Source organism: Azolla caroliniana, unplaced genomic scaffold (genome assembly GCF_043228905.1).
Source record: "Azolla caroliniana isolate FFs.n. ecotype wild unplaced genomic scaffold, voAzoCaro1.0.p SCAF_3, whole genome shotgun sequence".
NCBI classification, from domain to species: Eukaryota; Viridiplantae; Streptophyta; class Polypodiopsida; order Salviniales; family Salviniaceae; genus Azolla; species Azolla caroliniana.
In genome coordinates, this window is record NW_028230438.1 from 893,294 (window position 1) to 907,558 (window position 14,265).

Consider the following 14,265-nt stretch of genomic DNA (forward strand, 5'->3'; position numbering starts at 1 on the left):
AACAAGGGCATGAGTTACATCAAGCCATGTTTCTTAGAGCATGCTTTCTCGTAATTCATGTAAGAACCTAGAATGAGTGTTGGTGTATGTGTCGCCTGTGTATTATTTTTGTGTATATGCATGCATATGCAATTACGTATGTACAATTGAATGAATGAATGTATGTATGTATGTATGTATGTATGTATGTATGTATGTATGTATGTACAATTGAATGAATGAAATGTATGTATGTATGTATGTATGTATGCGTGCGTGTGTGTGTGTTCGTATGTATGTATATACGCATGCATGCATGCATGTATGTCTCATGATTCATCCACTTCCAATGCGAAGTGCAGGGTGTCTGTGTCCGTACACCCTCACTTCTCCCGTACAACCCAAAAACAGCAGGAAGCAACAAAACAAAAAAAAACAAAGACAGAAACAAAAAAGAAAAGGCTCTTTTCTTCTTCTTCGTTCAATTCAATTCATTCATTTCATTTCAGGGAATTGCTTTCTATTTTTCCCACAGAAACACACCAAAAAAATAATAAATGGCGCAAAAAACAAAAACAGGAGGACGTATTCAACCGGCCAATGAGACAGTGCCATGTGTCATGACGACCAATCAGCACTCGCCACGTAATCGTCTCAACCCCAAGCACCACGTAGACTAAATTACGAGAAATAATCACTTCGTTTTAATCGCTTGATTATTTATTTGCAGAGAGCAAATTAAATTTACTTCTCATTTTTCTTACTTAAACGATAAATAAATAAATCAGCGAGCACATTGTATTTCCATTTTATTCTGTGCTTTTTTGTTTTTTCCCAATTGTTACTCTTTTTCTTATTTTTCCCCGTATTTCTTTATATTTATTTATTTATTTATTTTCTTCATTCATTCTACGACTTACCGTTTCACTGCAGGAACAATCTTCTCACAAAAATGTATATATATATAATCATTTGTCCCCGAAACCATCGACTTCGATTGAATTGAATGCATACCTACGCTATTCCATTCAAATCATCTGTCTCTCCGTCTGCCTATCGCATCCGCGGATTGACTCTTACCTGTCTGTCAATCTAATAATATGTGTCCACAAACATCACCACATTCCTCCATTCTTTCATTCCTTCACCAGAGATCACGCTATGTCTGTTCTTCCGATCACAACAGATTGTACTCACGACACGCACCATCAAGATGTACACACATGTATCTGCCGGCAGTTCTCTGCATCGACATCAGTTCACCCCTTTCCCCTTTTTTTTTAGCAGACAGATCCAACAATCCGGACTTTGATCAGTAAATCCTTCCAAAATGACCACACTCTCTCTCACAAATTAAAACATTTAAGACTTGTCTTGGTCCAGTTCAGAACGCCAAACAAGCCTTGAGAATTGTCACATATGCATCGACCTCATAACGGTTCTAACACCCAATCAATCCACAGCCTGTTCATCACCATCCTAGCCTAATGAACACACAATCTAAACAATAACTAGTCCAGAAACTAGAGAGAAACAATAACCACGCACAACTATTACCAGAGAGAATCGCTCCCATCCCCTCCACCCAAAAAAAGAGGTCTTCAAATCAACAAATATACATCATCATTCCGACATGGGAGGCAGGAGAAGATACAAGAGAGTAATAGTGTATAGCAAAGACATCACTGATCAAGAAAATAAAACATTATAAGCTAAAAAACGAGAAACATTTACACTTAATTTAGCGCAGCAGACATGGAAGTACAAAAGAAAGATCAGAAATGAGGAAATGGAACCGATTATACCAGGGAATACCGATGGTAATCAGCACTGAAAGGAGTATAAGCAATCAGTTCATGCTTTCTCGGGGCTGATAACAAGTGGGAGAGGAAAGGGAACGGATTCAATGCCTATTACAAAAATGCCTCCGTTTCATGGGGCAGAGAAACAAGCAAAACCTTGAGAAGACGAGAGATAGACGACGAAGAAGAAAACTCAGAAAGCAAAGAAAAGGAACGGATGAAGTCTAAATAAGACAAGGATGGGTTCAGTGTAGTCTGAGAGGGATTAGACAAGAGTGTATCCTGAACATGAATGAATGGAAGGCGGGGATAATTTAAGAGCATGTCGTAAGAAAGAAGGAAGAATGGATTACTGTGTAATTTTATATGAGGAGGAATGATGGAAGATCGAATAGATTTCTGGGTAAGAAATAGGAAAGTGCGTTTTTTAAGCATGCCTCCACGGTTCGTGGAGCAGATGAAGCACGCACGAATCACAAGAATCCACGGTATCATTCAACTTGTCGAGGTTGGCGATCGCTGAAGCCATCCATTCTTGGTCTAGAACCTCGTCAAGAAACGCATTCCCCTCACTGTCGAGCTCATTCAAGAACCAGCTAGTATTGTCAGGAGAAGCGCAGGTAAACAAATCATTTCCAGAGTTGGAAAAGAAATCTGTACGAAACACAGTGTTTGGATCAAACCCCAGACCTCCGCTATTCAGGTCTAGATTACAATCGTCTTTCTTTCTTTCTTCTTCTTCATGTGGAGGATAGCAACGGCCGTTCTTGATATCTTGGCCAGCTCTCATGGAAACTGTATCACTGCTAGCGCTGCAGATATGGTCTCCATGAGAAAATGTGTGACTATAGTCCCTTGCTCCAGAAGGTATAGAAACGCCACGAAAATGGCTCTGGACTTCAACGTCATTATGGTTATTTTTGCTGTGATAATTGTGAAGAACAGAGAAGGAGCCAGTACTGCTCCCAATGCTAGACTCCGCTTCGCTGCTACAACTTTGTAATCTGACTCTAGATTTTACGGACTCTTCCTTATGAAGGTGGAAAGAATTTACTGACGATGCAGGTTCTGAAGCGCGTGTTGCATATTTGTTTTGGCATAGCTGTGCAGGATTCAATGAACGAATATGATTCTCAGAGACACAGCAAGAAGATGATGATGAAGATAGTGATGGTGATGAGGAATTGGAAGAAGAGAGACAGGAAGAGGACGAAGAAGAAGATAACTTGATATTTTGGCGGAGGCGACGACGTTTCTTGAACGAATGGTCGTCCATGATATAATGACGCTTGGCAGAAGGAGAAATCCGGGAAGAAGACGACATGTTGATGACTATGATTATTATAAGACAGGGAAGAATCGAGATCTAAAGGAAATCCGCGAAGAAGACGTCATATTGATAACTATAATTATTAACTCTCTGTGTATGTTCTCCTGCCTTGAAGAAGTATTAGTTACAGCTTCAATGGTGACTTTTATGAGTTTCAGCATAAGCCTCGAAGCACAAACTGAAAAATTAAGAGGAGATAGAACATACGCAGAGAAGAAATATAAGTTCGCAATCTAGATAGAACTTCCGCATTCGCGACTGTGGAGCAGCTACTGTGGCGGATTATATGGAGACCTTGATGCGTGGCGTTGCAGCGTAGATATCTGAGAAGAATGCAATCCTGGGAGAATAGGGGCTACTTGTGGCAGGAAGACGTTCCAAAACAGTTTTTTAAGTCTGCATAAACGCCAGAGAGGCCAGTTTCAGAGGCCACTGATGCAAGGTTGCAGTATGAATCATGTTGAGGCCATACAAAAATGGAATACACGAAAACAAGATGAGGAAGAAGGTCGCCAAAGTCGGGATTAACACTCTATTGCCTTCCAGGGAGAAGCAGATGATGCAGGTTTAATGGATGCTTGGCTAGGAATCGGTGCAATATATTGAATGTTACTCAGGAGGGAGAGAGACAGGAATGGAGATAAACAAGGGAACAGGAGTACAGAAAAGGAAGGGAGGAAGCGAAGAATTTTTCAGAGAACTGGCGGAAAAGAGATGGCGAAGGCGAAGGTTATGGCTATGGCGATGGCGATGGATTAAGAGGAATGAGAGTCTGCAGAGAAATCAGAAGGAGGAGGGGAAGATGAAGGAGAAAGAAGGAAAGAAAGAAAGAAAGAAATGAAAAGGAGAGAGAAAGAGAGAATCATTAAATTAAAAGGAGGGTGTGTATTTGTTTTTTAAATAGAGTAAATAAATAAATAAGAATTTTTTTTAAAAAGCGAAAAAACAAAATATAGTTTTTAAAAAAGAAAAGTAGCCTTTCTATTTTTTTCCCGAAATCCAAAAAACCAAAATTTATTTACTTTTTTAAAAGAACGAAAATAGAAAAAACGGAAGAAGAAGAAGAAGAAGAAATGAAAAGAAATGCAGAAATCGAGGAAGAAGTACACGCACAAATAAATTTGGAAAATTTAATTTCGAAAAAAATAATAATTAATTATTAAAACATTAAAATTAAAAAAGAAATTAATGTAGTTATACATAAACAAACATGCGGTTTTTTTTTACCTCTTCTTTTTTACGGACCCCTTTTTTTAGACCCCCAAAATAAAACAAATAAATAAATGGTGATTTTGTTAAATAAATATGGAATTTCCTGTATTTTGTTTTTATTTTTTTTGGGGGGGGAGGGGGGCTATTTAGTAATAAATATATGTTGTCAAAAGTTTTGTAACTTGCATGCAACGTTTCACACTTTGGAGTCTCTAATGTCCGGACAAGAACCAATGGAGTTAAAAAGAAATAGTAGAAAAATATGTACTATATAGATATTATATGTACATAGATGTATGTATGTATGTATAATGTGTATATATGTATGTACCGTATATATACTGTATATGTATGTATGTATGTATGTATAAGGCATTTATATGTGTGTGTGTATGTGTATACAATATATATATAGATATATGTACATATGTATGTACATGTGTGTATATATATATATATATGTATTTATGCAGATTTTTAAGACCGTGGAGTCCTCCTCATGTGGCATATTAGAGACATCAATATTGGATGGCAAAGAAGAAAAGGGCCATTCTCTTTGATCATTGGGTTACACTATTTGAGTGTCCCATATTCGACGGTGACAACAGAAGAGAATGGAGATCACAATGAATATGTGGGCCTCTTCTGTTTGAGTTGACACTAAAGGCCAAAGCAACAAAATCTGCATCTTGCCTATTTGTTACGCATGAAGATTTGACAAGCCCGTTGAGAACACGCCTTACAAGGAAAGGTTCCCCAACCAAAGCCGAAGAGGGCTATGATGGTTTATTTGTTTGTAGAGCCAACAAACAAAGAAGACGAAGTGAGCTTCTAACCATGGATGCAAGACAATGAGGAGACTCGTGTAGTTATGGCCAGCCCTGAATTATGGTTATAAAGTTGTCAAGAGTTCTACTTTCTCTTTCTAGTTCCAAATTACTTGAAAAGTTGTGACCATGCCCAATACCTTGTTCCAAATTGGTTTGAAAGTTGCCTCCACCTTCTTTACCAAATAAGCATTCACTATATATATAGGAATGTCTATTTGTTTTGTTATTTTCTTACAATAGATGCATAACATAATATGAACATTGGATCACAAGGCCGAAAAGATAAATTCGTTACATGTGGCTTGACATCGTTCAACTACGTGGTGATCATACTTCATTGTTGATATTGAGAAACACATGCAATTTCGAGAGCTTTAGGAACTTTATTGTAAAGTCTAAACCTGAAGGAGCCAAAACTAAGATGCACCAATCTTAAAACAATAAACATACGAAGAGACAACGAGTATACAAAGGTTTCATGTTTGTGCATATGGGAAGGGACACGAACAAGGAGCTTACAAGTTTAGATGTTGATCATAACATTCGAGGTTTTTACCTGCGAAAACATGTCCAAATCATCGACATTTGCTACGAAGGCACTTCATTGATGCAAAATCGATTGGTTTCTACGCTCGTCGGCCACGCATATTCTTTTTTATGCCATATTGGCATGTGACTATTTATCCACTTAATGGAACGTTGGCTTTGCATTTAGCTTTCATATTCTCTGAGGGAATTCATTTTTCACCCTTGTTTATTACCATTAATTATTTGACTTTGAGAGAGAGGATTGCATGATAATTGATATACAAGAGATAGTTCAAAAGACAACTTTTGCGAGTGGTTTAATCTCCTTTGTTATTATATTAATGTATTGAAGGGGTTAATTACAGAATTGTTAATGTGATGTGGACATAGCCTTTTACATTCATCCCTATTAATATATCAAGTTAAGAATAGGAGGAACTATGAAAGTTTTGCCCTAGATATCGTCTTTGACATATATAAACAACAAGAAGTCGATCTCTCATTAACGTGTCTGTTAACATTGTATATCCTCACAAATGTCATGATGAATGTGAATCTCAACAAGATGTTCATTGCACCTTGTTCGGTTGCTATTGCTATATTCATCATCTTGTTGACTAATATGATCATGTAAGCAAATATAGGCATCCTAACTGTTGTATTGTATTGATGCTTTCACACTCATAATAACGGCAATATCCATGTCCTTATTATACATTGGCTCCGATGATGGATCGGGTTTCATATGATATCTCGTTCTTTACATTGCAACATGGATTGTCTCTTCGTTGAGCATAAAGGATGTTGACGAATATATGTGTCACAACTAAAAATATGAGGGCCCATAATAATACATTGAGTGTGTGGTTGGCATGTTTGACAAGATGTCCAAAAACATAAAGTAAACCACTTTTATGGTGATCACGTTAATTCAATTGTTATCCTTCACAATCTATAAATCTTTTGTTATAACTCAAACTTAACCTCAGTTAATGGTATATGTAAGACCCAAAGTCATTATTTTGATAATAGGCCAGTAAACATGGCATCCATTTCTTTTATTTCTTACCATCAAATGAATAGTTTGAATATGTATTGAGGTTGTGGTATTTGGTAATGGTTCACAAGTGATATTGTTATTTTTTTCAATTATTAAATAAATATTTTGTATCACACCTCAGTACAAGAAGATTGGACATGCAAGTGTTTTGGACATATTGTAATGGTTTGTATGCGGTTTCTTTCTATTTACGAAAAAACATGTTGAGCGTGCCCCACTGTAGCCGTGAAGCTAGGTCTCCAAGGGTTTCAAAAGAAGTCAGGATAGACTTATGTGAAAAAAGTGATTTCAAGCATGCCTCACTCTCGTAAATTTGGGTACATGAGAGTATAGTTGTGATTATATGTGTTGGGATAATGTATTATTTTGACCAAAGATCGTCCTCTACAAATGCCACAAGTGATTGTTCGTTTTTTTCTCATAAAATGCTATACAAAATATAGTCCTTTTTCCATGTCGCCCGTGAAGTCTCAATAGCTCATACGAACATTTGTCATGTTAAAGGTTGTCCATATATGGTACAAAAATGGCGATATCTTTCCCGATTGACCCTAGAAATTTAACCATGGTAAACATTTGACATCATTCGTTTCTACTCTTTTAGTGGGATAACTCATTGCTAGAAATGAAAAATAATCACATTCTTCTGGATGTTTAGCTAAGGACAGTCGTTAGGTTTATAAATTTCCTAACATTGTAGATACGGTTTGGGGTTTTATTACCAATTATCAACAACCACAATTTAATTTTTTATCCTTTACAAGGTTGTTCCAACACTACTAAGGGAGAAATGCATCGTTTCTTGTGCGCTTCTTGGATGACAACCACCTTTTATTGCCCAACGTTTCATACTAGGTGTTTTGGAAGAAATCAAAAGAAGAAAAAGGTGAGATTGCATTGTGCAAACTACTTCCGGTGGACACATTTCACACTTTATCACGTAGGATATTAAAATTGCACAAAAACTAGTAAACAAGATCGAATAAAATAATAAACACATGCATATTCATCGATATATTGTTGGAGAAAATGTTACCTTATGATACGGGTGAAACGCCTACAAAATCATATATATCTGTTAATCCACCTATGCGTACCTTCTTCATCTTTCCCGTGTTTTATTAGTCATCCGACTAGCAACATAGGTTCATCATTATGGTTTGGCATGGCTGAAATTTTATCAAGCCAACTATTCATTAGCTTTCATTGGTATATGTGTGAGTGTGTATTACTCTATGACATGACCTCCAAACATATAATACAATTAAAAAATGTAAATGTATACAACTTTTGCAAACTAAATCTTTGTGTTTCCTAACATTTAGTTATTTAGTCTTACATCATGTCTGAGACAAACCAAATAAATTTAGTGTACACATGGGTAGACACGAAATGAGAGGGATATGTGTATAAAGAATCAATTACCTCGTGTGATAATTGATGTTGAATAACATCAATTGAATGTTAGTCTAGATGGCTTGCGTTAGTGATGCTACAATCTCATTGCAATGTATATAAGATACTTAATGTTGTGTTAGAATATCAATGTAAGGGGAGATCTTTACATCATGCTAGTAATGGGGTTACTATCTATTAGATTTGGTTGGGGAGATGAGGTTTTGAACATCACAGATGATAAAAAGTAAAATCATCGAGGGAGAAAGAGGGAAATGAACATCAACCACGTCATACATGTGAATGAATGAAGAATCCAGTGAGGCAATTTGATAAAAAATCAACGTCCATGAGTTGAATTTAATGCGCATTATGCATAGAGGCATCAAGTGAACCGGTTAAGAGATATCATCTATACCCAGGTCAACTATTAGCATATACTCGTCTCTTCGTATAGCAGTGATGAAATTTAAGATCTAGACATGACAATGGATTTCATATAACAAATAAGTAAAGGATTTGCAAAAAAACATAATGTTAGACAACGTTATTTACCATGTAGTTAGAGGACAATGCAAAAGTTGTTCACACCATTAGATGAGATTTATCAAGCAATGGACACTAGTGGCAAGAGTTCTTCCATAAGAGTAGACTTCAACATTCACATGGAATTATTGTCCATGTGTTAAGCAAAACATTGACCTTGTCGCTCAAAGAATCATACGTGTATTGATCATGCCTAAAAGTTCCATTGTTCCTAAACAAAGACTAGACAAAAAATGACTCTAATTAGGGGCTATTGTATATTTACTAATCTCAAAAATCGCATCCAAGGATAAAGACTAGAGTTAAAATATGCCTTACTTTTACTTTACAAAATAATGATTTAGAATCCAAGTTAAAATAACCCTTACTTTTACTTTACAACATGAATGCTTTTAGAGTCCATGTGGCAAGCACATTTAGAGAGTGTCATGTTTTGCGGTCTTTCTTTCAATGAAATGGATCATTTGAAAACTCCCACATTTACACGACCGATGATGTTATTTTGTCAATTGGTAACATGGCCACATTTTCAACATGAAGTTTTTTGCACATTTTTATTTTTTTCCAGGAGACGTATATTTTTTGAAACCTTGGATCTTATGATATTTGGAAATACAAGATCTTGATATATACATTGCTTTGGACGTTTTAATTTGGATAACCCTTATTTGAAACCCTAATTTGGTCCACAAATACATGTAATTTGAATCTTTCTCACATGGATTTAAGATATAGCAACATGTTTTCGACTTAAGATATTCCTTGATATTGTTCAAGTTTGGATGCTTGGAAATAACATTCAAACAACATGGGGTTTGTGATGTCGGTCAAGAATCAAGGCCTCATAGTATTTCAATAATGAGGATTCCACTTGTTGTAGTTGAGCTCCACCACACAAGTTGGTCAGTGTTATCATGCCAACTTTGAGGAAAGGCCATCAGGATAATAGATTCCCCTTATTTGTGAATAATATATCTAAACTATTATGGAATCATGGAAGCAATGAGCATGATTAACCCGGCCCTAGAATCCAACAAAGACAACATACATTTTAACTACATATAGTGGATTGATTTTCAAGATTTTCAAGATTGAGTTCTTGTGTTCACCCTAATTTCAAAGCAAAACAACTATCTCGATTATAAGTGTGAGACTAGTGTCATGTGCAACATGATACAGGAGAGGAAACCAAGTATAGTTTGCACATCTTGCTGTGGGGTGGATGCCCATGTGTGTTGGGTTTCACAATATAATTTGGTTGGGTCAGTGATCAAACATAAATCTCAAATGTGTATTTGTGTAAGCCATGAGAATTAAGTGTACTTTGTCAAGTTGGCTTTGGCAAATGGTGTAAACCACCTCTAAACCAATAATAGGTTATGGGTAGCAAACAAGTGTACAAAAAGCATATTATTCAAAACTAATCAACTTTGTACATGCAAATGTAATTATTGGAGTACGTGATTCAAACCTTGTATGTCAAAAGTATAAAGCAATGTAAATATCTTTAGAGTAGAAACTACGTGTTAAGTGGCAACATATACTTAACCTTAACCCACGGGAACATTAAAGTGGGTGCACCAACACATTTATCTTTGATTGCACAAGAAACATATAGGGAACCTCGTTGTGAGATGGGTTTAAAGAACAAGAGGCAATACAACTTTATTCTATTAAAGGCTAAACCTATAAGAGGGTTTAATTTTAAATATATTTTCTCTATGTTTGAGGTATTGGGTTTATACATACCTATAGCCTATGCACTTTTACCTTGCTTAACCTTCAATATCTATTTTCTTTAACCAAGTTTTTCTCCTCAAAATTTAGTCGATCTCATCTATCTCCTAATCCAAAATCATAGTAGTTCCATTCACCCATGCACATACACATGACATTGTCGTTTGGAATAAAGTCTTTGTGCAAAAATGTAGGCACATCAACCTGTGCATAGTTTCTGATGTGGTTTATTATAGGGAAAAGTACCAGGATACCCCTGGAAGTTCATCTATTTACCAGAATGCCCCTGGAAGTTCCAAATTTACCAAACTACCCCTATGTCAAAAAATTTACACTTTATAAAGTAATTATACACGCAAATCTACAAGCCCTATTTACCAGAATACCCTTAAAACACGCATTTCTTTTCTTAAGAGATTCTTTGGGTCCTTTGTACTTACTTTATAAAGTGTATTTTTTTGGACATAGGGGTAGTTTGATAAATTTGGAACTTCCAGGGGCATTCTGATAAATCAACGAACTTCCAGGGGTATCTTGGTGCTTTTCCCTTTATTATAATACATTAGGTTGTGTGTTGTTTTGGTGTAGGGGTATCACCACAAATTACAATCATCAAATTGTAGTGATTGGTCAAGCTCGAGACTAGTTTAAGCCATTGAGTGTCATCAATTTCTACAAACTTCACATATCAATTTATCATGGGAGTAATTTGCTCGCATCATACATGGTTATATAATGGAAGATGTGTACTTTTCATATCATAGATCTCCTAGTGATTTTATTATTTGGAATAGAATTTGGGTAGATATATTCTATTCCCTCTGTTTTTGTGTATACCATGGTGCCTTGATGAGGAACATGTGCATGCAAACTCATGCTCTTGACAATCGGTTGGAAATGTTGTGTCAATAATCTAAATTTGTGTAATTGTTTTGAAGATTATCGTTCATCTTTGTCTCTTTTAGTAAAGTAAGCTCTAAAGAGAACATTGTTCATCACTCTAATAAATACTTCTTGAAAAATGTGACATGGCATTATATCATCTTTCATATTCATTTATTGGTACTTGTATTTACCTTGTCCGACATGTCTTTCTTGATTGTATACTCTAATATTTCCATCACACAAAGATTACTTGAGCGACATTTAAGCTTAAAACCAGAACTAGATTTACTATTTCAAACAAGAACCCAAGGCCCATCACACAACCATGTCATTGACATATTGGTAGTCGCATGGTTACCATTCTCATCATTCTTTCTGAAAAATAGATTCTTGATGTGCTCATGCTCATCACAAAGTGGCAATCTACATCCTCAACGCTCCACAAAATAAACTATATGATATGGTGGACAATAAGTGGGAGACCAATTTTTAGCAACATGAACTATAAAACAATTCTTGGTGCAAAATGGAAATGATGCGTTTTGTCGAAGTTAATGCACGCCTTACGCAAGGTTCCATCGATCACAAATATATTCACATATGCAATTGAACATTTTGTATGATGAAGAACTATGAACTAGATTGGATTTATCATGCCAAATCGTAAAAGGCCATGATGTTTATTTGGTTGCGTTGAGGAATTTCCAAGGAATAACTAAGGGTACTTGTCAAAAGTAACCATTATGCATAGGGTAATATCAATGATATTAGGGTATAGCCTCGGTCAAAAAGCGTAATTGAAAGTGTGTTATTCCCCCTAATAGCAAAAAGGAAAATTCGTCATCTAAGGCTTTGGAGACCCTAAAGTATTGGTTATTACATTGTTTACAAGGGTATGCTTTCATTATGTTGATTATGACTAATTTCTCTCCAATAATTGTTCACTTGACCGACATGTTAAGTCATCTTTTAATATGCTCCTTATATTTCTATGGGAATGTAAGGCCCTATGAAGGGGGCTCATAGCTCACGAGGAGACCTAAAAACATGTCTAGATTTATGTCGTTCATGACTACACAATATATTGTGGAAGCTAGCCAAATGGTAGCGACATTATATGGTCGTGCTATTTTTTCTTCGTAAAAATGAGTTATGTCGAATTATGGCTACACCATATCTTCTAGAATTAAGCCAAATGGTAGTTACTAGTGATTTCTTTCTTCATGTTTGAATATCCATGTAATGATTTCACTCATTTAATGAGTTGTACATTTATGCTTTTCACCTCTACTACATAATGATTTCTGATTAATTGCTTTCCTTTCATTGTGTCCCACAGGGATCAAGTAACATTCACGCGGTGGGTTCTCTTATCTCCCTAATTTTTGTCATTTCTCCTACCAATAATCCCAACTTCCAAGGGTATGGTGAACTTCGGTGCAATGAAAGAAAATAAGAACTAGCATTAGTATGAGGATGGTGTTTGTCGAGTTCAACTGTCAAGAGTGTTGACAAATGCAAGGTTTTATATTACAAATCATTTATATAATCTCTAGAGAATGGACGATGTCGACCAATATATTAAAGCCATCTTTACTTATTGAAGATTAACTTACTTTATTCATCCATTTTGTTTAGAGAAAACTCGGATTTTATTCCATAAGAATATTGACACCTTTAACCAAAAGTTTTACTTTTTCTGCCTTGTAAAATGTTGTAAGCATTGGAGGTTTCAGGTGAAATAGCTCTTCTAAAGCAGCCCATACAAAAATTTGTCTCGAAGTTAAGGTGGAACGCAACAATCATGGAGTAAAACCAGTCTTTAACTCTTATAAGAAGTGTATGTCCCTTGAAGCATCATTGAAAAGAGAGACAAGCTCAGTAAATCACATACGTGATTTTAGCATGCCCATCACAAACCTTAATGTCGTGTCACTTTTTATATTGCTAATGGTAATGACTCTCTTAAGTATGAGAGAATGAATATTTCTGACCTCTAAGTTTGTCATAAAAGTTGAATGTGCACGCTATCGATGACACTTCTATTTAAAATGAACAAGAAAATTAGAGAATAAAGGAAGGTCCTTATCTCATAGCCTGCACCGTATTGCACGAAATGCTTTATTGTTTATATTTTTGGCCTTTCCTTTAAAGAATTGATTATTGGTTATGGCATTGGCTTCCTACTTTTTCAACGCATAGTTTCGAGCCATCTGAATACACTCCAATATCTACGATCTTCAATTTTGCGTGGAGGCATGTTCTCATTATATTTTGTTTTTCACGTTTATCATCGCACAATTGACCCATTCATGTGGCCTTGCACATGCAAGAGTTTAGACCCAAACGACAAAAACCCATTAACGTTTGAAATGTCCTTTATCATACATTAACCTTATTGATGTTTAGATTTACAAAAGGGTTGTTGATACTTTGATAAAAAACACAATTGAGTTTTAAATCACCGCGGTCATTTTTATTTGTCTCAAGTAACGAGTAGAAATAATGTTTCCATGGTCGCACATAAATAACTTTTCTCGTCCGTTTTTATGGGGTTTTCATTTTTGGAGGTTGTCTATATGTGCTTGCTTTTGACGTGCTATAAATACTAAAAATGTGACCTTTTAAAATATATAGAGGGCCCAACATAATAATGGAAGCATACAAAAGAATTGATCGATTCGCATTGTAAGGTGAAAGACTATGCACATTTGATTAAAGACATGCAATAATGGGACAAACAATTTAAAAGTGTTAACTTCGACCCACTTAGGTCTTGATAGATGTGCAACAATAGTATAACTTCCCCTAACCATACAGTTTACCAATGACTATTGATAGGTATCGACGTATAAGCTTCGACTATAAGAAATAATTGGAGTTCTAAAGTATATAAGTAAAGTGACCATTCATAATTTGCCTTGATACGGCTATTGCCATTTTTGTGTTTGAGTTGTCTCG

At 35.7% G+C, this 14,265-nt stretch overlaps 1 protein-coding gene across 1 annotated transcript; it reads right to left on the bottom strand.

The window, feature by feature from the left end:
- Positions 1-1,684: 1,684 nt before the first annotated feature.
- On the bottom strand, positions 1,685-3,924 carry LOC147865740 (uncharacterized). Its single transcript, XM_087316091.1, has one exon. The coding sequence runs from the start codon at positions 3,103-3,105 to the stop codon at positions 2,209-2,211; it is 897 nt and encodes a 298-aa protein (XP_087172217.1). The 5' UTR covers positions 3,106-3,924; the 3' UTR covers positions 1,685-2,208.
- Positions 3,925-14,265: the final 10,341 nt, after the last annotated feature.

What these genes read in the sequence shown, in the direction of transcription:
- LOC147865740 (XM_087316091.1), bottom strand. Translation starts at nt 3,105, where the DNA reads ATGTCGTCTTCTTCCCGGATTTCTCCTTCTGCCAAGCGTCATTATATC.